Source organism: Coffea arabica, chromosome 9e (assembly GCF_036785885.1).
Source record: "Coffea arabica cultivar ET-39 chromosome 9e, Coffea Arabica ET-39 HiFi, whole genome shotgun sequence".
Classification (NCBI taxonomy): domain Eukaryota; kingdom Viridiplantae; phylum Streptophyta; class Magnoliopsida; order Gentianales; family Rubiaceae; genus Coffea; species Coffea arabica.
Genome location: NC_092327.1, coordinates 36,009,596 through 36,034,428, shown reverse-complemented (window position 1 = coordinate 36,034,428; position 24,833 = coordinate 36,009,596). Strand labels below are relative to the sequence as shown.

Here is a 24,833-nt window from a genome sequence, read left to right as displayed (position 1 = left end):
TTTTTTTTTAACACTCTCGCTCCACTTTTCACGTCCTTTTTATCCCCAACTGTCAGATCCAAAATTTAAACCCTAAAACTGATAGCGAAAAGAAATGTAAGAGCCATCTCTTAACTACTAGGCCAACTCTAACTGTTTGTTTTACTCTTTTTTCAAATACAAAAAAAAAGTTTTTAAAATAGGCTTCTCAAGGGGAAAAAGAAATCCTAGCTCAACATCGATGACATGCTTCTAGTCAAAAGGCCATCACCACATGACTATTTGTTGTGGTTGTAATGCTATTAATATGGCAACAATGGCTTTTTTAGGCATTATGAGCATCATACTACCTTTTTATTTGCAAAAGATGGTAAGCATACCAGTGTGTAATGTGCACATTAGAAACTCAGAAAAATAGGTGTTAGACTGCATTGGGTCCTTCCTTTTCTTTCTTTTGGTACCTTTACTTGCAAAAGTTTTTAAGCTGCACCAGAATCAACAATTAGGTCATCATTATGATGGAATTTATGTAGTTCAGTGGTGAAACAAAGAATGAAACTCAAAACTGAGAAGAGTAACATTTGATCAAATTAAATGTTAAAATTTGCTTTGTTCGTGTAATATCGGCTATTAACAATTTAGATTTGTTCTCAATTGTAAATTAATCTTTTATAAATTATTAACGTACAAAACCATTTGCACTTAAATCTTTAGGAGCCTATACTGTCTAGTAATCGAACACACTCGTCAAAAAAATTTTGTAAACTAAAAGTGTATAGAAAATTAATTCATTCAATTATATGAGTGTGTGGTGTCCACTAGATACAACCCACTGAAAACTTTTCCCAAGACTTGACATTTGTCCCTACCACATATCAAGACATCTCACTGTTTTGTGTTCTTATCTTGCTGCACTATAAAGTACTCCTACAGTAGACTAGGCTCCACTTGGATTGTATTTTTTAAGAGTGTTGAGCTTTTTTTTTTTTTCAGATTAAGCTCTCCTCCTCTCCTTTTCACCAACTTTTTTCAAAATTTTCTCATCTTTTTAGAAAAGTCTTCCTCTTTGGGAGGGAGATTGATTATTTTATTTTTTAATCCTACTAAATTTTTTTAGTGACAATTCTTAGTTTCTCTTAAGGATTACTAATGAGAATTTTCCATTTCTCCTGGGGGTTTCTAGTGAAAATTTTCTTTTTTTTCTTCATTTATTATTAAATTTGAATTTATTTCAAATCTGATTGTTAGATTTGAAAAGTTTTTGGATCTTAGGTCTCTGTGGACAGATTTTAGCATCATTATTGGAACTTAAATCCACTGATTAGCAAATCTAATTATTGCAATATGCACATAAGGGAGTTGTAGTGATTTATCTTGTTAGAAGACAACTTGAAAATTTATTATATTTTAGATATGTTCAAAAAAAATTTAGATCTATTGTATCTATTAAATTACAGATTTGATCTGCTATTTTTAGTCCATGTTTAACATACTATTAGGGTAGCAGTGTAAATGAAATCGTGTTGGATGATTTTCAATAATTGCTTAATGAATTTTGCATTTATCAAAGATAAAGGAAAAGAATTTTGCATGAATGTGTTTGTAGTACTTAATAAATGATGGATTAAAAAGTCAAAAATTATTTGTAAAGTAATAATCCTACTACTATAATCCTAAAGAAAGAAAATATAAAAGATAGTGTAAAAAGTACATTTAAACTAAAAATAGATGTAACTAATGAGTGCAATATGTATTAGTATGATAATATAAACTACAAATTTTTTCAGTTTTCGAGAGTTACTAAAGTAAAATATTGCGTTGGAGTTTAGCATTTACCCTAGTACATTCAAAGACATCTAATTCTTCCTATTTACTATCATTTTACATGCACATTTATATTCAGAATTTAATACTAGCTTGTTACTATAATTAGAATTTGTTTGGACAGTAGATTATTTGGCCAAATATATTTGCTGACATCACCATTACAATTTTCAATACAGTTTTTTATCTTCTCAATTACCTTTTTATCTCACATACATCACATCACAAAAAGTGTTACAGTAAAAATATCTCAAATTATTTACAATCTAAACAACACTCCCAAATTGTTGTCGTGCACTCATTGGAGGCATATCAATTCCCCTTTTACCCTAGTATCTATTTTGCCCTATTCATTTACACCCAATAAGGAGTGTTTCGAAAACTTGTGGAGCACATTGAACTCTAGCAACATTAACCTAATCTTCATCACATTATGCCGGCATAAAATGTAAAGCTTCTTTTATTTTACACTTCAAATTCCTTGGATAATGACAAGAGGAATAGAGTTGAGGGGCCTCATTAATTATTAGATCTTAAAAACAAGAACAAGAGTAGCCATAGAAATAGATTAAACTAAATAAGAAAAACAACTTTTTTTTAAGGCCTAAAACAGCAAGAAATGGTAAATCTTCAACAATCAAGCTGTAATGATAACGTGCATACATTAACATTCACCACACATTAAAACCGCAGTCAAATCTGTTTGCTTGGAATTTTGAGAGGGAACTTTTGAAGGGGCTTAAAGGAGGGAGAAACGAAGGAGACGCAGCCCGAGATCTTCCTTCACGCGCCATAAGCTTTATATGGGCTTTCAGATGACGTCACCCTTTTCCAAAATGATAGTAGAGGTAACAAATTTTCAGTGATTTAAGACTTGCTTATTACTAAAGATTTCTTAATACAAAAAGAGATTTATACATTGTCTGCTACTTAGTCTCCTTGAGAAATCGATAAATTTTAGCCGAAGAAGAAATGAGATTTTCTTTAGTTTCTTTGATTATGATTAGTATAAATAAAAGACGATGTGACGCTCAACATTGCGTGAAAAGGAGAGTAAGATGAATTCTATACCGTCGGTGGTGCGGTTTTACCGTCACTTTTTGCTGGCAGGCACTATTAATGATAAGTTTGACCAGTTAAAAGCTGATGTCAGGCTGCGTTTGGATTGAAGAATTAAATAATACTCCATTGAGAAAAAGGTTGTGGCGTTTGGTGAATGTAATTAGATCATATTATGGTCCGATCATCCATCAGCATCCAATACTACGAGGCTTAAATGTGGGGTATTTGGCAAATGGACATTTTGATACTTATGAGTTTGGTTTACTGTTAAAATTTAAGATGAAGAAGGGATTCATTGATCCAAGAAGCAAATTTGATACGTTTACTAATTGGAATATAACAGGGGTTACCAATTAATTTAACATGCATATCAGAGCAAAAATGGTTTTCTTTAGGAGCAGTGCTAAGAACAAAAACATGGATATATCTGCCTTGGTCGCCTGATAGTGTAAAGTTTGGTAGATTAAGACAATTTCTATATTATCTCTGTTTGGATCTCCTGTTTTTGGAGTGTTTTTCAAATACAATAAAAGTTACAACAAAGTACTCTAAAAGATAATTTAAAAATTATTTTAAATTTTTTTAAAATTTTACCAAATATCTCATAATAAAGTGCCAATAAAAAATATTTCAAAATATTTTCTAAAAATATTTCAAAATATACTCTAAAAACTCTGCTACAGCAAAGTTTTTCAAAAACACCCTCAAAAACAGTATATGAAGCATAGTTGCATATGCAATATGCCCAGCTAATTTTTTGTTTCTTATTCTTTTTTACTTTATTATTCAACCACTATGAATAGAAAAAAGAGCACTATATAACAAACATAACATGGGGTGTAAGACCCAACAAATTGACATGTAGGTTGATTATTTTGATAGAGATTATGGGCATTTGAAAAAATGATTAAAGTGCTCAATAGAATGAACATTGGCAGGACCGATTCACTAAGAAAATTTATAGGTTTGGACCTAGGGCAAATTCTTAAATCTTGGAAGGAAATTTTTTGGCATTGCATATAAGCACCCCAAGGAGATTTGTATTGGAATTCAAGAAATGAGTACTCAAAAAATTCAATATCACTACTCTTTAAAAGTAAAATTAGAATTCACTAATGGTAAGTGCTCACAAAGTGAGTGGTGATTAGTCTTTTATGTTGTTGAATTCACTATAGTAGTAAACAGCTGTCCCAAACTTGTCAGGAAGTTTTTACATGTTGGAACCCACCCCATTTAAAGGCACCTGATCATGATCCTGTCACCTAATATGAATTGAGGGATGCAGATTATTTAGAGTTGCAGATGTAACTGCAAGAACTTTTAATGGCTAAGATCAGTCTATCCAACTTTGAATTGATCTCAACTATCGATTCGAATGGGCCAATTTCAGGCGTTAAAAGCAATGTTTTCAGAATTGGACCGGACCGGCCGGTTCGACCGGTGGGACCGCGAACCGGCCATGTCACCGGTTCGGTCTAATGCTAAAGCCGAAAGTTCATGGAGAACCGTTGAAACCCGGACGAACCGTGTGAACCGTGAACCGGCGGTTTTTAAATTCTTCAACAAAATATCAAGAATGATGTAGCTATGATTCGAACCTGGGCCTCCAAGTTTGGATATGACAATCTTACCGCTAGACTATAGTTAAGTTTGTTGAAAATTCTACTTGACTAAAATATATATTAAAACATCAAGTTCTTCTCTTATTTTTTTTTTCAATTTTTTCTTCTTAACCATTTTTAACCCAAATATCCACAACAAGATTTTCTCAAGTCTTCACCATTATTATCAGGTTATTATCTTTAGCAGATTGTAAACAAGTTGAAAATTTCAACTTTTGTTGTTTTCCAACATCTTGGTAAGTTTAATTTTTTTTCTTTTCAAGGTTTTTTTTCTATATTATTATCTTTAGTTGATTTTTTTGCATTTTCTTCTTTTCCCCTCAATTTTCATATGTTTCCCTCATTTTTGTTTTATTTTTATTTGATTAATTAAGGATGAAATTTTTGCAAAAGTAGTGCACATCCGTGTAGGAATTGGGTAGGAATTACAAATAATAACATTGGACTGATAAAAAATATGGTAGTTGGCACATAATCAAAGCTATTGATAATTGAATTTAAAATAATTAATGGTATAGGATCATTGAATTTAATATAACATGTTAATTAGTAATGTTTAGTAGCAATTAATTTTTTATGTGTTTAACTGTATATTTTTTTTCAAAAATTTTTAGTTTTTTTGAGTTTGAGCAATTAGATTTATATTTTTATAATGAAATTTTAACTTTTCCAGCTTAAGTTGATGAAATTGTGAAGGTGGTGTGGTTGCTTATCATGCCATTGATAAAAGTTTGCTATTCAAATGGTTTATCTTAACTTGAACTGTTTCATGGATTTTTTTAAGGGTTGTAAAAGAATTTCAATATTTAATTTATTTATTTTTTGTGTTTTTATTTGTGATAATTGGTGAACATTTGGATTGTATCTATTTATGTTTATAATGAATTTATGAAAACTTGTGGTGAATTATGATATTTTAATTATATTTATCAATCCATGTTTTATGTATAACTTTTAGTAAATTTATTATTATCATAATTTAAATTAAGTTATGTTGGTAAAGTTCAAGTGTAGAATGAAACCTGCTTAGTACTTAAAAAAAAAAAAACAGTGAACCAGCCGGTTGGACTGGTCGGACCGCGAACCGGCCACCTCTCCGGTTCACTGACCGGTCCGAGTTTAAAAACATTGGTTAAAAGTGCTAGACCTCGCCTTATTTAAAAATATCTGATCATGATCTTGTCACATATTATGAATTGAGGGATGTGGATTTTCTACCGTTACAGGTGCAAACTGCAAGAACTTTTAATAGCCAAGATTAGCCCATTCAACTATGAATTGATATTAGTTGTTGATTCGAATAGGCCAATCTCAGGCGTTAAAAATGCCAATCATCCTTTGCATTTGTACCTATAAATGCAGAGGATGTAGATCCTAAACTGGGAGTGATTTTTCTATAATTGACGGATGCGAATTCTCTATGGTTATAGATGCAACTACAAGAACTTTTAATGCCCAATCCATCGGATCTCGAGATTTTAACTGTTGATTCTAATGAGTCAATCTCGACCGTTAAAAGTATTATCTGTTCTTTGTGGTTGCAACCACAAAGGATGCAAATCTTGAATTGGAATTGGTTTTTCTGATAGATGACTCAAAATGATATAAAAACATAGGTGTAGCTTTTTTTATTTTACCTTTTAACTTTGAATTACTCGTTAAGATACCCAAATTTCACTTGATTTATTATGTGAAAGCACACACTTGCATTCCTTTCACCCCTTATATTTAGACGTTTTTCTAAATTAGTTTTACTCTTACCAAAAAATTAACTCCTGAATCTATCCTAACTGCCGAATTTGCCAAATGATAATAGTTTTTACGTCTCCTCCTATGCATATTAAAACCTAAATTTTATACATGTATCGTGCATCCAACCATGATAGTGTATACATTATCAGTGTATATAAGATTTACTCTTTACAATATCACAACAAATCCACTAATTGATTACAACTTAATATGTTAACTAAATTATTTATCTTTTTTGTTAACTAAATTATTAGTTATTCATCTACTTTTGCGGTCACCGATGTTTGTGTGTTTGTAGGGGATCAAGTACTTGTTCGATGGAGATTTTGGAAATAAATGTATTTTTAACCATTCAGCTTCATCAAAAACTTCTAGATCCAAAATATACCTACTTTGCAAATCTGTTTTAGAAAAATCTTTATGTACTTATGCACATGCATGCCCTGTTTCAATTAAAAACAGAAAAGTTCATTTACCCAGTATCCAAAAAACAAACGCTTCTAAGACAGTAGATTGCTAGACATAAATTCCGTCTTTCACAAACAATGGTTAGGGCAATCAAGCTTAACCTTGTTTGGATTGCGATTTTTCGTCGAAAAATTACGTCGTTTTCCGTGATCACATTTCCCTATTACCTTTTTTCCTCACATACATCAAATCGCTACAGTAATTTTTCCATGAAAAATCATGGAAAATGCAATCCAAACACATCAGCAGCTTTTCTTTTTGGGATAACCATTGAAATAATGTCCCAAATCATTTTCCTAAGAGGAAAACAAAAATGTTTTGATAAATCTCCAAGAACAAGAAGTTCATACCGTTTGATTCCCTAGAGAAATACTTTGTGTGAAAGTCCACCAGCACAGCTCTGACTTTGGGAGCTGCATCAGTGATTCAGTTTTAAACAGTCTAAAAGGAACATTAAAGCTACAAAAATAGAACAGCAATTACTTCCATGCTCCCAATTAACATAAATGGCAGACAAAACAGACTTCCTTTTCTCTTTTCCCATGAAAAGAAAATGCACTACATCATCTTAGAATAAAAACCTATTGATCAAACACTTCCCCTGCTATATTAGTAATATTGTTATAATTCTACTACATTTGACATGTATTGCAATAGCAGAAGAAACTAAAGAGAAGAGTCACTTTCTATAATCTATCTATTCATGTCCTTATTAAATAGTTTCATTATGCTACAAAAAAATATTGTTATAAGTCTACTACATTTGACATCTGTTACAACAGCAGAAGCAACTAAAGAGAGGAGTCACTTTCTATAATCTATCTCTTCATGTCTTAAAATAGTTTCATTATGCTACAAAAAAATATATTTCTTTCCTTTTCTTCCTTTACAGCCCAACTTTCCTCTAGAAAATAAAGCTAAAACTATGCATACCAATTAACAGTTCTATGCAGGGATGATGATGAATTCTACATAAAAAAAAAAGCTGCAATATTAGCTTGAATCTATTTGAATTTCAAGCTAATAGAAAAACCAGCTTGGTTGAGCAGTTGAGCACACAGGAGGTCCTTGTAGCTTTGTCCCAAGCTTTGCTGACAATTGCAACCTTGAAGCAGTTCTATCTTTCTAGGAACCTAAGCCACAACACTACACAGATACGACCACTGAACGAGTACCATTCAGCACCAATCCATGTAAAAAAGCCCTTCACGAGATCCAATCCACACCCCCCATTCATGTTTCTGCCAGTAATCTTGGTCATCTTGTAATTCACCTGGTGTTCTTGCAAGATCTATCAGTGAGTCCCAAAAGAGTTAATCAGAATCCAGTCAATATGTATGTATGTGTACATTCACAGGTAGGCACAAGTGTATATGTATCTAAATCACATAACATACACACACACACACAGATTATACCAGTATTTACTCAAATAACAGATTACACACAGATTATACTTTTGGATGAAGCAAGAAGTCAGTACAAACCTCTCTTTTGCTTAAAGTTTATTAAAGTTGTGTACCTCTATTTGAAATCTACAATCTAAGATTGTCAACTTTAAAATTCTACTGCCACCAAATAATGATTGTTAGAAATTTAAAAAACAGCAAAATTTTGAGGATAAGTTGGCAGTACCTGCAGGTTTTGCCCAACAGACAACTGAAGGCACTGAACTCATGAATCGATTCTCAAAAAGCATTTCCCCAGATTTGATACTCCAAAGCCGCATTTTGCAGTCCTCACCACCTAACAAGAAGACCTTAAAATTTTTTATTTCAAAATTCTTAATAAAAAATATGCACACGTTTAAAACCAATCACCTGACATAACAAATCTCTCCGTTGGGTCTACTCCAAGTTGTATGCGAGTATGAGAATTAACATATCCTTCATAAGATTGAACAGCACCTTTTTGGATCAGACGTTGATCATAAAGCTTGATCTAAAAAGAAAGAAGACAGTGCAAGATAAATTCTAATTTGCCTTGGAGAAGCAATTAGCACAAAAACATTTCAATAATTCAGGAAAATAAGGTTAAATTTAATAATTAAAACCTGACGAACAAATGAGGATGTAGACCAAAAGCAATCATATCCCATTTTCACAAGAAACAACTCCATCCTTGTGTAGAAACAGGCAAATTGATTTCAGAAGAAAATCATGATGAACATAGACCGAGCAGCTTCCACAGTACAAACAGAAAACTTCTCATAGACATGGCAATAGTCCCAGGTGTTCCAAACTGAATGGCTTTCCATTCATATCAAAATCAAAGCCTAGTTAACTGAATTGGTGGACAAAGTGATGAACAGTTATTGCGTTCTTTAAATTTGTAGACATAGTGAAGCAACGTGCAACTATGCATGAGGTCTCTACAAATTGTTTTTAATTGTCCTTCCTTAAAAAATATAGCACTGGAGCTAAACCGGATATGTAGTTTAGGATGAAAGGAGATCAACTACAATGGCATATTGAATTAACCAGTCAAATCACCGATAGGATGAATGGCGTGGAAGAAATTAACCCTTACAAGGACCAAACATGAGAACAAGAAGAAGGGTTAGGGGAGAAAAATGGGTTCTGCAGACATGATTATAACATCACAGAGACCAGTTGTTTTGTGCTCATCCATCCATTCAAAACTCTTGCATAATCTCTTAATTGTGTGTAAAGGACTCATAGTGAATCTAAAGGACAGAAGCCAAAAAGCTTACCACTGGAAGTTGGCAGAAGATTAAACCAGAATTATAAATGTGACCTAATCCAAATTAGTACAACTTGGAGATACCATATTTTAATAGCTTCTCCATTGAAGTCTTTCCCATGTAAGTCCAAGGTTATCACATCAAGTTTATGATTAGCTACTGCAATCTATATGCATCAATAATTAAATACATCATCATGACTAGGCTTAAATGGGCAAGGGTTTCAAATTTTCTTTCACCAAAAGGAGCCCAAGCAAGAACCTAAGAAGGCAAAGCCAAAAGCATATTTGTTGCCATTGTAGGGTTTCATATTTGCTACAAGTATTGAGCCCTGTTCATACTGTTTTCACAGAAAATACCCCTGACCTATTGCCAGGCAACAAAAAGTTAGATAGAGGGAGAATGAAACATGGATGTTTTGTATCCTGGTCATATGTTGCAACACATTATTCTACATGCATCTTTGTGAAGAAAGTTGGACTGAAATATCAAATCTCAGGCTTCATGCAAAACTCAAATATAACATTTAAAAATCAAGTTTAAGATATTGAAAACTTATAATTCTCAAAGAACATATTTTGTATTATAATTTCAACATGATGGAATTATGACAGAAATTTTTTTTTTTCATTTTGCCTCAGTAAAATGAGCATATTGTATGAGACACTAATTGATGTTCTCGGACTATCAAAGCAAATAAGGCTAAGTATTGCATGGTATTCAAGAGATTCCAAAAATGAGCAAAAAAAAATAGAATGCTGCAATTCAGAACAAATACCAACCGATCCATCCATGGAGCTTGCCAGAAAGTATTGATCATAGAGCATCAGTGACTTCAAGCTACATTCACAGGAAAAACAGCAGTTTGTTAAACATGATGAGTAGAAGAAACAAACCAGAAAATTTTCCAGAAGGGCAACTAACCAAGCGATAGATGATGGCATTGATATCTTAGGAGGGTAATGCACATTCCTTTGGAGCTGCAAAGGCAAGTTTTTAACTTTCACCAACTCTCCAAAAACTAATACTCGTATGAAAGCTATAAAACCCGGAAATTACATTTCAAGGTATGAAACAAAATGCATAAAGATTAGTTACATGTGGGAAAAGGAGTATGCAACTGGACTATGGGTCGTGCAAGATTTAAGGAGCACAAAAGTTTTTAAAAAGAAGAAATTTAAGGTAGTGTGAAAGAATTATCTTTCTGGGGTCTCTTTAACTCATAGTAAAGTAGTCAAATCAACTTCCATGCAGGACATATTGTCCTGTATATATGCTAGATTTTGCAGTTGAATTGTAATTAGATACACTAAGTTAACATATTATTTTAAAAGTTATCCAGTCTAGAAAATATGCGAAAGAAAATTGCTGTCACTTTTTTTCAATATTATGTCTAGCGACACATTTCCTGACATAATAACATAAATCTAAAAATATTCAAGTGGCTCCTAAAACATCTCTATAATCGTTTTGACTCAATTCTCAGGTTGTAAATTGGCTATAGCTTCATTGGGTGATCTGTTATCCTTAACATCTCTCAACTATGTTTGTGTGTTTCTCAGTTGTCAGGCTAGAGTACAGAAAGAAGACATTCTACATTAGTGCATTCAACCTTTGGTCTTGAAGAATCGTGATGAGCATTGGGATTTCGATGTTGAGAAGCAAAATCTTGACATTTCTGACGAGCATCAACTGTCAAAATTGCTCCGTTGCGGAGGCCACATAAAATGATGTTTCCCTGAAAAGAGAAAACAAAAGTCTCTAAAAGTATTAGAGAACTGCAATTGGAATATATGGAAACAACTAACCAAGCACATTGTCCATACTTCTGAAGCAAATGAGGAAAATATTCAATTTCATTCTTTCTTATGCATGCATAAAGTTGTTTTGGAGACCAGGTCATCTTACAATAAGGTTGCAGGCAAAGGATGCAAAAAATAATGGCACCACATTGATCATCTTTACAAGGAGGCATATGGTGAAATGATTTCAAAAACCACAAAAGGTGACAAGCTGAAACAGTGAGTGGACCTATACTAAAAGGTGAAATACTTCTTCCATCCATTTCATAATTACATTTAGAGTCATTTGAATAAAGAGAAAAATTATACTAGAAAGAAATGGGTATAGTGCAGAATATGCAGAATATAATCCTCCTAACTCCTAATAAACAAAAGGGTTAAAATAACTTCCCTATTCCACTTAAAAAAAAAAAAGAAAAAGAAACTCCCTATTCCACTACTGAAGACAAAAAGAAAAATAATAAAATGATGTACTAAAGCAGTTTAACTGGTAAAATCTCACATCTTAAAGTTCTCCAGTTGATGTCCATCATAATTATCCACAACATGATTGCATTCCTGTCAGTTCTCCTGCCTAAGCCCAGCAACACTCAAATCTAGTGTACAAACAATTCCATATAACAGAATAACTGAATGGTTAAATCTACTTCTCACCAAAAAATCTACCCAAAAGATTTCATAATCTTCTACCCATAGTATTGTAAACAGTAGACAATACATAATTATTAAAGACAAGACGAAGGAAAAACAAGACTTAGTGCTTGGAGAAATTATTGACACAGTGAAAGCAAACCATCTAGATTTTTTCCAGCAATTGCAAAAATGAAAGCAATCAAGATTTGGCAAATGATATCTTCTACATGTGGAATATCAGGGGTTGCATCTACTGTGGCTTGGCATAAACTAGTCTGGTCAGAGAGTTTAATCCCAGAGTTTGCTTTCATTTTCAGGCTTTTATTCCAAAAAGGCTCACTATGCAAGATAGACTCCAGATCTGAGGAGATCAATCTGATGATACATGTATGCTATGTAATAAATATTTTTTTGTCTTTTGTCTGATTGAAAATGTTGTTCAGAGCTGGCCTACTGAGCTTTGCTGGTTTAGAGAGCACTTTAATCAAAATATATTTGCATGTTAGAAACATGCAAAAGCTCTCATTAGCTGTTCCAGTTTACCACAGTTGGAGGGCCAGAAACATGATTATGTTCAGAACTAAAACTGTTTTTGCTCTTACCATTCTTGGAAGTGCGGCAATGCATGTCAGAGAGGTACATTTAGAAGTATATAACTAGGATATGGCTATGGAATGGAGCTCTTATTAAAAAACTGGCGTATCGTTACTGATTGCTACATAATTTTGAAGTAGCAAAGTAGGCAGATCTATCTGTATTGACGAGATAATATGCACCTCAACACTGATGTTTAATAAATCTCCTACCCAAAAAAAAAGGAAGAACATAACAGATCACTATGCTTAGGAAGGATGTAACGGGCAGCTTCTTAAATTTCATAGGCCATGTAATTACTTCACAATTCTTTGAGAAGTGGCTAATATGATATCTATGCCACCATTAACTTGATAAAGTTCATGCATCACAATTCTTTAAGAAGTGGCAAATATGATCTATTCCACTATCAAATCGATATAAAGGCCATGCGATGAGAGCAACTACTTCATTATGCATCTAAGAAAAGCCATTAATCAATTCAAATTACCGGATTATCAAGTTGTAGCGATAAAACGTCACTTTTACAGTGCAAAACCTGTGATGCCACTCGAGATTCTACGTTTACTAAGAAAGCTCCACGATTGGCGCCTGCAGCAAAAAGGAAAGAAGTATTACTCCAACAAACATATGTATTTACATGTCATACATCAATAAATACTGCTATGGCAATATGTCTTGCATAAGAAGCCAATAATAAGTGAAATTGCCCATGGGGTGAAGGATACAAGTTACTCCACTTATGCAAAGACAATATAAAAGACAATTACATAACATTTGTTTAAGCAGACAGGGAAAAACTTTACTGGTGAATAAAGAAAATACTTTGCTGCAAATCATCAAGATATTGAGGAACTCTCCAGAAGTAAGGGACAAAGATCATCAAAGAATAACAGAAAACTCAGGCCACACTAATGTCAAAAGGAGTTTTTCTCCATAAAATGCATTCTGGTTTATGCTATAGTGCTTGATGTCTACATATTACCTATGAAGAATTCATTCCACAAAAGCAGAAATAAGAATTAGATTACATGGGCTTCTTTTTTTTTGTTTTCTTTCCCTCATTATAACCATTTGTGGATAGGAATAAAAATTGATGTTCAAGCGGAATTAGATTGTGCTTATACTGAAGCCAAAGATTTGACCAGAATAAAAGTAAAGGATGAAAATAGAGAATTTTTATAACACATTATGTGGAAAGAAAAGAAAACAGATGATCTTGCTAAATGCATTCTTGATGGATGTGAGGTAACTAATTTTGTAAACTAAGCATTTCACACTGCAACAGATAGAAACGTTGTAAAGTAAACAAGTTCTCAATCAAAGATCAAGTCTTAGAAATTACCAATCGCTACTTTATCCCCATTATAGCTGCAATCTGCATCCCAAATTGTACTTTCAAAAGAAGCAAGCCGACGAAGAGATTCTGAAGTGCTTGAGTAATATCCTAATGGTGCAGTCACATCCATAATGTATGCCACTCCACGAGATGCTCCAGAACCCATAGTAGTTATTCTTAGGTTTATTTGTCAAGGAGTACACATGCAACAAAAAATTATACTGCTGTTTAAGTTCTAAGCATCTAAACAAGATAAGCTCCTGGATTGATGTACTTGCAAATTAAAAAATGCATCAACTAGTGGTGGTTAGTCTGGACTACAAAGAAACAAACAGACCAAAGAAATGAGCATCCCACAGAGAAAATTTGTGAATTGCTCAACATAACAGCAACATATAAAATGAAGTTAACAATGGAGATCCTGCAGCAAAACACATTACCTATCGTAAAACAGCTGAGATCAACCGCCTTAGGAGTACCTAAGAGTTACCAGTAAGACAAAGACCAGAACTGTCACCCCAGAAATACTCACACAAACTCCAATGAATATCTAAAAGTTTTTAAAGGATACAAAACATTCCTTGTCAAAGCCCCGTCAACTGGCATCCGCAACATCTTGATGCAAGTTATGTCAGAACCCATAAAGATTGAAGCATGAACAGGCATGCATAAATTAGGCGGTGCTATGCGTTCGGTTTGCTGCACCTTGTTGACAGGCCATACAGGCTCCGGAGAACATTCGATCTCATAATCAAATACTTGCTCAACATTTCCAACTAGGAAAAGACTGGAAAAAAAAGGTCCCCAAATCAACACATTAAAGAGCACTTTGTAACAATTCCCAATAAATGCTTGAATGTTTCCTGAACAGTAATATTTCAACGGAATCCTTACATTGTAAATGGCAAACAACTAAGCGTTGTGAAAGTGCAATACCAGAGTATTGTCAACATATTTGACAAGCATAGAGTCGCCTGAGTAGGTCTTACACATGGCAATATAAAAAAGCAAGATGGGTGATCAGCTTTCTTTGACCAATGTCTAAAGGTTTCCGTGGCCTATAATGGTCTAGTTCTCTTCAGTCATATATATGAAAAGCCCATACAGCCACACTAGTCTAATGTTTTGGGATTTCAGACACAAAACTAGAATCACTACCTGATTATCTGTAGAACTCAAGATTCTTTCTCCCCTTTCACTTCCTCTTTTCTTTATTTACTCCATCTATCAGTATTTCACTCAACTAATTCATTTTAAATTTCAATTTGTATGCAGAAATACCTCACTTCCTTTTGTTCATTTTCCCATTAAGCAATGTGCTCCTGAAAAGAGCCTTCCATGCCTACTGGTCGTCAGTGTCTCATCAATAGGCACATAATTCTCAAAAATGTAGGGGAAAGCAAAACCCAAAAGACTATTCATTAATTTGTTAACTAAGTAAACAAATCCAATTCAACATTCAATGTCAAAGATACCTCAATGTACCGTTTAGACCACCAGCCAATAATATATCAGTTTCCAATGTGCCAGCTGGCGTGTCAATATCAATATTCATCTGTTGCACCACGTTGTCAACCTTCTTTTGGGTCTGACCATACTTCCATATCTAAATGCATAGGAAAACAAGAGAATATGGATAAAGAATCTCATAGCTCTTGTTTGACAGGGGAAAAAAAACAAGAAAGAAAGTATAGCAGTTTACAGAATTTTAAAACTTATTAAGTAATTAATACATAACAAGTTTCTCTCTAATGAATAACTTCGTTATTGACACATTAAGAATATGTTCCCTACTCTTTTCAAACAGTCAGAAGTTAAACAACAAGAAAGCACATCTTCTTAGTTTCTTTATGAGGTTTAAAATTATTTCTGATGTGTCACTTCAGTTACTGCACTGTAAATGGAAAGCAGTAAAGACCATAAGAGATTAATTGATTCCTTAAAACTTATCTTTAGTAGGAAAGAATCATTGTAATCGAGCAAGCAGAGATGAAGAAAGCAAATACACATGCACACCACTACGATATCATATGGTAAACATTCTCCATCAAGTCAACCGAATACACAAATGTGCAACACTGACAATAACTCTAAATCCAAGGTGCAAATCATTTCACCATTCATGTCTAGTTTTATCCAACCTCATGGTAATTGGAAATGGTATGTAAAAATCTCTATTGATAACTGACTTGGAGAAGCATACCAGAGGTTGTGATGCTTGTTTATTTTGGCATGTAGTTTGAAAATTAAATTTCCCTTTTCTGGAAGGGATTATGTTGCCGCACAGCTCCCTGAACTGAAGTATCTTACTCCTACTTTTCATCCAACTCTGTGTCCTTCTAGCCTGAACAGATAAATAAACAACTTATATCACAGAACAGAATCCGAAAACACAAACAAAAGAGTAAGAAAAAAAAAAGCAGCATTTTAAGCAACTCAGATATACTAATAATAGGAGAAAATAAATCAAAAGAAGAAGCTTATCAGTCCACCTATTGATTTGCAGGTTAACTCATAGCTATGCATCTAGTTCGTTGGATTCCCATCACTGATATTGTAAATAACAACTGAGAAAGCATAATGACATCTAAGCTAGAGAGGAAAGAGAGAGAGAAAAAAAAATCATTGCATGTTGCTGATATCACCAACTTTCATGACAAAAAAAAAAAAAACCTTGAATCTCCCTTTCTATTTACAAATTAATCGGAATCGGAAGGTGGTCAATATATTCATAAGTTGCCCCAATCTACAGGCTATATGCCATTAGCTGCCAACAAACATTGTCACACTTCTCTTGAGACATTCCAATACATTACACTTTCTTGGAACATTTCCACAACTAAGTACAGATAAAAAGCAAATTTCCAAATCCTCAAAGTTTGGAAGCAATTGGTCACTCGTGATATTCTCAAGATGTGATTAAGAACACAAGTTAAAAGAAAATAATGTACAATATGAAAAAAAAAAATCCAGAAACAATCCGCTTCATAAGCAAACTTAACACATTGTAAAATTTCATTTAAGAAAAGGATACATATGGAAAAACTGTGTTCTCTACACTATGAAGTGTAATTCAAAGTGCACATTTAATTTTTTTTTTTTTGAAGTAACATGATTGCATATATGCTCATATACTCCTGTATAAGTTAAATTTTATAAAATAGAAACTTATGTACATGGTCACATAGTAGGTTAGCTTTTCCATTTCAGTACTATGTATAATAACAGGCTATCTACCATTTTGAAGCCTTTATATGTAAGTGATAATCAACTAGATACATGTCCCAATTAAATTTGTCTTCAACATGACATACTCCGTCTTGGAAAAGATGGTGTCTTTAAATCTGATAAACTCTTTCAAACTCACACTTACCAGCTTGCTACATTACATTCACCTTCAACCAGACCTCACAATCACCATTTTGAACAAGGCAATATAGCAAAACAAAAGCAGCACCAAGAAAGTACAATCCATGTAGGAGCTCTGAGATTCTAGTCATAAATTGAAATGCTAACAATCACATCAACAACAGTAATTGAACCAGGAAAAAAAGGTGTTCGACAAAGCAGTTTTTAACTGCTCGATGCTTGTAAAACCTCCTTCAAAAGCTAAACTCTTCCTTTCTTCCCAAAGCAAGCTTAAAAAGTCGTGGATTCAATAACGAGACAAAAATTTAAATTGCAAGAACATCATTGCTTTTTTTTTTTTATCAAGTCTCGTTTGACAATTAAACAGTAAAATCTCCAGCTTTCCCTTTTGATTTACGGATTTGACTACAAAAAAAAAGGGAAAGGAAATGAATAACACAACTCCAACTGCCAACTTCCGTTATAGCAGCAATCAAATTCTCAACCAAACTTTTCTCAGAACCAAACAAGGAAAAGCAAGAAATTTAGAATGTACTAACAGAAAATGAGCAAGCCCTTAAAACGATAAACCAAAAAAACGGCTTCTTCACATAAACCAGGAAAAAAATTTACCTGGTCCGATTCTAAGGCTGGTTTTTGAGATTTGTCAGCAGAAGAAGAAGACTCTGATTTCCGCTTTCGAGAAGACCCAGGAATTGGACCACGCGTAGGGAAGAACCTTTTCTTCTCCTCATCATAGTAATACCCCACAATTTCTGTAGAATTAATTGTACACAAATCAAACTCATTTGAATGCACAAGAATCATTAGCTTAATTCGAATTAGTAATCAGTAGGGAAGAGAAAACCTCTGGCCATTCTCGATGAAGCCCAGCAAGAAGCCTGGTTGTCTTTCTCTGTGTGCGAGTGAATATGAACTTGTGTGTGTTTTTGCCGCTTCCAACGTTGTACTTAGTCTGACCAGCTGACTCAAGACAACTCCGCCACAAGACAACAACACCAACGTTACTATTTAAGGGGAAGGAGAACGGTGAAGTTTTGCCAGGTGGCCACCGCCCAGGAAAGCCTACGGAGCCTCTGTCCTTTCCGGTCTACCGAAATTTGAAAGTGGAAGGAAGACTCACGATTTCATAAACAGGCATATTTAGAGCATTTTCTTTTCACGCCTTCTCAGGGTAAGCAACTTAAAAAGGCATAAAGGCGTGTACAGGACAATGGGTTGATTATATGCTTAGGATTATGAATTATGAATACCCTTCAAAGGCCACGCCTTCTTCCATCCTTTTAAAACTATCTCCCTTGATCTCAAATAAGATGTACCCACACATTAACATAATTCGTATTAGTTAAAAGTTAACCTTATATTGTCACGGTTGGATGTATGATATATAACTTAAAATATATTTAAAAAAAAGGTCAATCTATGGGCACCTGTTAACATATATTTCAGTTGTTAGAATTTTAGAAATAGAAGACTAATTAGGGAAAACGTATAAATGTATGGAAATTAATTTGGAAAAGTGTATAAATGTAAGAGAAAATAGTAATTGTTATTATTTATATATATGGGGTAGGTTAGGTGATTTGGAAGTATGTTAACGATACCCATAAGGCACCTGTCAGAAAAACCTTTGAAAAAAAAAAAGGAAATCATGAGACGAGTCATGACCTTATAGTAACCTAATTACAAATAAGAAGTGTGGTGGCAATCTAATCCCTATTAATTATGTTGGGCTAGATCTTTGGGATATTTGGGACTACCTTTAGTATGAGCCCAAATAAGGTGATAAAGGTTGAAGTAAGAGAATTATTTTGGAGGGTCGTTTTTTTTTTTTTTTTTCCAGCAACGATAGATGTTGTATAACCTACTCTAACCTAGTCTAAGGGAAGGGGCAAGGGGATGGTCAACTAAGACCAGCCACATATTGTGGCCAAATTGTGAGAGCATCACCATTATGGTGATGACCACTGGACCAAATGGCCAGTGGCATTTTGGAGGGTCGTTCAAGTAAGAGTTTATTGCCACGATTAGAACTGTCAATGGGGTCGGACTAGCCCGAGCTCGGCTCGTTTGGCCCCAAAAAAAGTCCCATTAACCCAACTTTTTAGTGAGTCGATTTGAGATTGAGCATAAAAATAAGTCTGAATTAAATATGAGTCGAGTTTGGATCTCATTAGACTCAAATCCGATATAGGCCCGACCCTTTAGTTATCTATATATATGTCTGATATTTATATTTTGATATTGTGTATAATTATATATCCAAATATATTATTACTAAATATTAAATATAGATAAATTACAAAACACAAAAATATATCTGAAGACTCTTCTACCAGTTTTCTTGAGAGTCAATATTAGTAATGCATAACTGAATATCTAACTTTTCTTATTGGTTGAGTAAATTTTTGTGTTGGCATAATATTGGTTGATTTTTTTTTTGTCTAGAAACACAAATCATCAACCATGTTTAGATTCAAATCACAAGGTTATAAAGAAGTTTCAACCTTTGAAAATGTATTAGCTTATGACCGCATGTTTTATTACTATTTTTTCATGTATTTTGAATGAATTAGATAAAAATATTGTTGAAAAATTTTTGGTCTATATACTTTTTAAAAACTATTACTTGTTCATATTTAGTTTTAATATTGCAGTCTTCTAAATGTTAAATTGGTTTTACAACTTGATAGTTATAGTAATTATATTAAGAAAATTAAGAAGTAATAAGTGAGTTTGGGCTAAACTCGAATAAGACTCACAACCCGAATATTATTTGAGTTGAGTATGAGTTTCACATTTATTAATTCGAAACTCATAACCCGAACCCTGAAGATGTTATAAATTAAATGAGTTGAGATTGAGCTTATGAAAACCCGGTTCATTAGGCCCGATTGATAGGTCTAGCCACGATAATCCTCTCCTTAACAAAATATTTTCAAACTAATGCAGTTTCAAAATTTATTCCCCCGTTAATCTACTTGTTGCCATGATGTGGACTTCAAATAAGAAAATCTAATCACGCTTAAGCTTTTCCTGTTATCTTTTTTTTTTTTGAGAGGTACAATCCCCATTAAAATATTAATAACTACTTTTAGGAGCTTAATTGCTAATTCACATTAGATGAATCCACAATTATTTTTAATAGTTCAAAATTTACCACTTGTATACACACTCTAAAGTGAATAAAAGTTCTTCTCTATTTATTATTGATTGTCTACATTGAGGAATTTCTTAATATATTTGGAAATTTCTTAAATAGTCATAATAACTTAAAAAAATTTCTTGCCATGTGTATGATGAAACGCCATATAGATAAACTAGAAATCTTTGGAGATCTATTCTATTAATTCATGATTTTTCACTCTTAGAATGCACAATGATAACTCTTCCAAATGTCGACTATCAACTAACCTTGGTGTTAATTTTTGTGCTAATTATGAATTGCTGAAATTCTCTATAGTTAGACAAAAAATACAAGATTTTTTTTTGTCATTTCTTTTTTCCTTTAAAATGGAACTTTTATAGTACTGATTAAATGATGATCATTATCTTGAACTACTTACTAGTGTGTTATACTATCTGAGTTTTCCCAAACTTCTTGAAATGTTTAAAGTCAACAGTTCATCATCATTTATGTTATTGCATATAACAACTTATAAAGAAAGAAATTTGTGATATAACAATCAAGAACAATGCTAAGGAGGAAAAATAAAAGCGACATTGTCAGAAGATAGGATATAATATGTGACATGGATTTGCTGTTTGTTGGCATAAGAGTACACAAGAGCAGATATGTTGTTATTGTTTTCATAAAAGGGGTAAATTTTCTTTGCAAAACTATTGCCATTAAAGGGATAATTGATAATTTTAAAGCATTAATTAATATGGATTTATTTTCCTTTCTTAGTTTGCCTATAGTGTGCCTGTAGAGCACCAAATATATAGAAAAAGAATTATACAACATAAGAAAGAAACTAATTACAATTTATTCTTTTCTTTTGATGGAGAGCCTAGCTACTTGGCAATAAATCGATTGACAAGGGAATAAAATCTTTCCGATTGACAAGGGAATAAAATCTGAAAGAGTATTACTTTGGAATTATTTTCTAAGTAGATTTGCTTTTAAAGGATGCATCATAGTTTAGGTCCAAAGTTACGACTATGGATTTTTTGGGGCAGGCCTGTACCCCAACAAAGAAATTTTTGAACAAGGTCAATATTCAGGATCCAAAATCCATGCCTTATGTTGACAATTAATTAGACTCACTAAATGAAACTTTTGCTAGGCAAACAGCTTGTAGATTGTGACGATTTTGAATAGGTTAATGCAGGAAGTGACAATTGACAATTAAAAAAAAAAACAAAGAAACTTGTAGTTTATGATGGTTTACACCCCAAAATTAATGGAAACACCTATATAGTTATTTTATTTTATAATTTTGTTTTACGAACTTGCAGAACTCATATTATCCTACTCTACAGTTTACAGAGAAATTTTAGTTCCCTTTCGGGGGCTAACTTGCCTTTTACAAGCATATTTCTTTTTTCTTTTTTTTTTTTTCTGAGTGTAAGTGGGAAGTTTTGAATTTAATTTTTTATTTATAATCTCTCCCACTTTACGATCCAACCCACCGTGGTATATTTTAATATCTCCCACTGAATGCCGATATTCCTTATACAGCCACGTTTACTTTACGTTTGAATATGTTTTATCTCCTAAATTTAGGCAATATTGCAATATTTTAGCAACTCAACATGGAGATGCCCATCAACTCAACTTTAGCCATGCTTATGTACCATAATATTCCGCCCTACCAACTTTAGAGTGACTGTTATGTACTGAAATCCAAATTGGATCGGCCCTCTATTCTCTCTTTTGTAGGTTGGATTACACATAAGCAGAAGTGACTGGAAGAAAGATTCCAAGAAAAAGACTAAAGCAATCTTGTTTAACAGAATAATATTATGATCTGCAGGTTAATAGGATCGGGCGATTGTAATGCAATCTGCTAACTGACTAGCTAGTTTCTTAATTTGGATGTAACAATGAGATTTCGTAAAGGTGCCAAACCGTAGAAATTGATTACTAATTAGTACACAAAAGTCAAAAACATATATTAATGAAGTTAATTAGAAGAAGGTAGAAAGCATTTAAGCACTTTTACAAATTGTAAAAGCTTTGGTTGCTTTGGTCAGCAGCCCATTAGCACATGGCTGCGGAAGTCCACATGGTTAGAAGGTTCATACTTCACAACATAAAGAATTGTCAAAATGTGATATAACCAGTATATCAGAAATTTAGAATCAGCACTAACTCTAGCTATGATCTGAAAGAGATCTGTTGCCCTTTGATGCTTGTGAAGACAGTATATAGCACGCAAAAAAGTAAAAAATTGAAATGATTTTGTACAAAATGTCTAACAATCCCATGCAAGTTGATCCATTGAATTCACATTACAATACATTCCAGGAGGAACTAGAGCCGAATCCATGAACTCAAAGTCGATGTTAGAGCTATCAAATCCATTCTCTGCATTCTGACAACCATTAAACTCGTGATTACTCACTCGGTACACTTTTTCTTGATCAGTACTGACCTTTTCCGGCTGCTGCTGCTGCTGCGGCGGAGTGTGATCGAAGCATGGCTCAAAACCATTACCCCACATGCAATTCTCAGCTAAAATCCCAAACCCTGAGGAAGGTAAAGAAGAAGTTGAAATTGGAGTGCTTTCCATAGAAGAACAGCTCGAAAACTCCATCATAGATTGCTGATGAGAACTGTGAGTTCCATGGTCAGTCCATGCAAGATTACTAGGGTTTTGGAACTCAAATGTTGTTATGGATGATGCTCCGTTTAATGCGGATGAATTAATGTATGAACTCGGGAGAGACAACGTCGATTTTGCATCGATGATTTCTTTGTTTCCTGGTGAAGTATCCATGGTGAAAACTGAACCTGATTCTTGATGATGAGAGTTGAGTTTGCTTATAGTATTACCATTGTTCTTGGCTTTGGTTTGATGAGGAGACAGGAGATTATGAGTATTGGGGTCTAATCCTTGAGCAATGAGCTTCTTCTTGATCACAGAATTCCAGAAGTTCTTGACCTCATTATCAGTTCTTCCAGGCAAATGTTTGGCTATCTGTGCCCATCTGTTGCCTAAAATCCTATGAACATCAATAATTGTCCTCTCTTCTTGTTCAGTAAAAGAACCCCTTTTAAGATCTGGCCTCAAGTAATTAATCCACCTTAATCTACAACTCTTCCCACACCTTTGTAGCCCTGCAACAACATTCCATCATTAGGAACCAGAAGGGCCAGAAGCTGGAGAGGAACGAGAACAGGAAAAGCCCAAAAAAAGGAAAAAAGAAAGAGAGAACTGAACCATTGTTCTAAGACGAGGAACAAAAACTAATATTAAACTTCAAATTGTATTCGATTCTCAACCAAGAAACCAAATTTCTTTGACCAGTTAGTCAGAAGTGAAAAGAAAAACTATCTACATCTGCACGAATAAAGATGCAAAGCATATATAAAGGTCAAATTAAACCTGCAAGTTTCGGAACAGAACTCCAACAGCCATGGCCGTGGGCAGTTATGTGTTTAACGAGCTTCTCATCTTCTTCAGGAGACCATAAGCCCCTCTTGACTTTCTGTTTGCTGCAGCAGTGATGGCCCATGTCTTCCTCCAGTATTACTACTAGACCTACTCTTCCTCCTTCACCACCACACTCATTAGTACAAGTCATCATCATTTATATATGGTCGGATGCATCAGGCCCTTTTATTTTCTTCTCAAATTAATCATACTTCTACTACTAGTATTGCTAGTGCTACTGGTACTAGAGAAATATTACATCTTACTTTTCTACAACACAGAGTTTTCTCCAAATATTAGCTAAGTTATACGTGCGTAAAATAGGTGAAGTGTACGACATATCATGATATAATACTATAATACTCTATTAATCAACATGTTTATCAAGAGAGAGAGAGAGAGAGAGAGAGAGGGAACTGTGCTGGAATATTAACTTGGGGTTTACTCATAAAAGGACCACAGGGTCTCATTGAGTGCTATATCAGCTTCAAATCCTTGTCCTTCAACCATTGATCTCAACTTGATTGACACTCTTCTTTAATCAAGGATTTTATTACAAATAAAACCCTCATAGCTGTGCTAGTGGTGGTACATGATGCACAAAACCTTTACTATTTTTCTAAAATTTCTTTGCTCTCAGGCTGTACTATATATGCAAAAAAGACATGTCCCTTTAAACAAGTTACTCATCTTAGCGATTCCTAGGGTAAAACGATAAATTAATAGGGTGATAACAATAACAATAATGACTGATATAATCCCACATTTCCCTTACACTTGGAGTCAACATCTAGCTTTTATTTCACTTCTATATACTCAATTGTACATGTTTTAATGGTCACAAAACTCTATTCAAGACATAATTTAAAAAGGGATACAAGAAAATTTTTTTTTTTTTTTGGTAATAACAAGTCGCGTGTAATTCAAAAAGGAATGGAAAAAGAAAAAAGGAAAAAGAGATTGTAGAAAATATTTAATTGTCGACAGTCTACACTGGTTAATTTGATCTACCTTTTAGGTTGCCGTATGTAATGAGGAATTGCTAAAAGAGGGTGTCGGCATGTAAAGTTTGAATTCCTGTAG

The 24,833-nt window shown here is 33.6% G+C and overlaps 2 protein-coding genes across 4 annotated transcripts; both read right to left on the bottom strand.

The window, feature by feature from the left end:
* Positions 1-7,493: 7,493 nt before the first annotated feature.
* LOC113710606 (uncharacterized) lies at positions 7,494-18,333 on the bottom strand. 3 transcript variants are annotated; one of them, XM_027233712.2, is made up of 13 exons: positions 17,996-18,333; positions 17,761-17,903; positions 15,983-16,123; positions 15,255-15,385; positions 14,351-14,566; positions 13,786-13,955; positions 12,931-13,031; positions 11,024-11,149; positions 10,336-10,391; positions 10,194-10,251; positions 8,528-8,648; positions 8,343-8,453; positions 7,494-7,980 (listed from the first exon to the last, which is right to left on the bottom strand). In XM_027233712.2, exons 1-13 carry the CDS (start codon positions 18,003-18,005, stop codon positions 7,886-7,888), a joined length of 1,479 nt encoding a protein of 492 aa, XP_027089513.1. In that variant the 5' UTR covers positions 18,006-18,333; the 3' UTR covers positions 7,494-7,885. The 3 variants fall into 3 exon arrangements, with proteins under 3 accessions (XP_027089513.1, XP_027089512.1, XP_071922139.1); XM_027233711.2 differs by having other exon boundaries at positions 7,494-7,998; positions 17,996-18,324; XM_072066038.1 differs by lacking the exon at positions 7,494-7,980 and having other exon boundaries at positions 8,343-8,466.
* A 3,908-nt stretch (positions 18,334-22,241) lies between these two features.
* Positions 22,242-24,032, bottom strand: LOC113709206 (uncharacterized). The gene is made up of 2 exons (XM_027231910.2): positions 23,703-24,032; positions 22,242-23,434 (listed from the first exon to the last, which is right to left on the bottom strand). Exons 1-2 carry the CDS (start codon positions 23,905-23,907, stop codon positions 22,569-22,571), a joined length of 1,071 nt encoding a protein of 356 aa, XP_027087711.1. The 5' UTR covers positions 23,908-24,032; the 3' UTR covers positions 22,242-22,568.
* Positions 24,033-24,833: the final 801 nt, after the last annotated feature.

What these genes read in the sequence shown, in the direction of transcription:
- LOC113710606 (XM_027233711.2), bottom strand. An exon ending in CAGCCTTAGAATCGGACCAG is followed by an intron (nt 16,124 to 17,760) that starts GTAAATTTTTTT and finishes TTATCTGTTCAG; the next exon opens with GCTAGAAGGACACAGAGTTG. An exon ending in GGAGAGATTTGTTATGTCAG is followed by an intron (nt 8,454 to 8,527) that starts GTGATTGGTTTT and finishes TCTTCTTGTTAG; the next exon opens with GTGGTGAGGACTGCAAAATG.
- LOC113709206 (XM_027231910.2), bottom strand. Translation starts at nt 23,907, where the DNA reads ATGATGATGACTTGTACTAATGAGTGTGGTGGTGAAGGAGGAAGAGTA. An exon ending in TTCTGTTCCGAAACTTGCAG is followed by an intron (nt 23,435 to 23,702) that starts GTTTAATTTGAC and finishes ATGTTGTTGCAG; the next exon opens with GGCTACAAAGGTGTGGGAAG.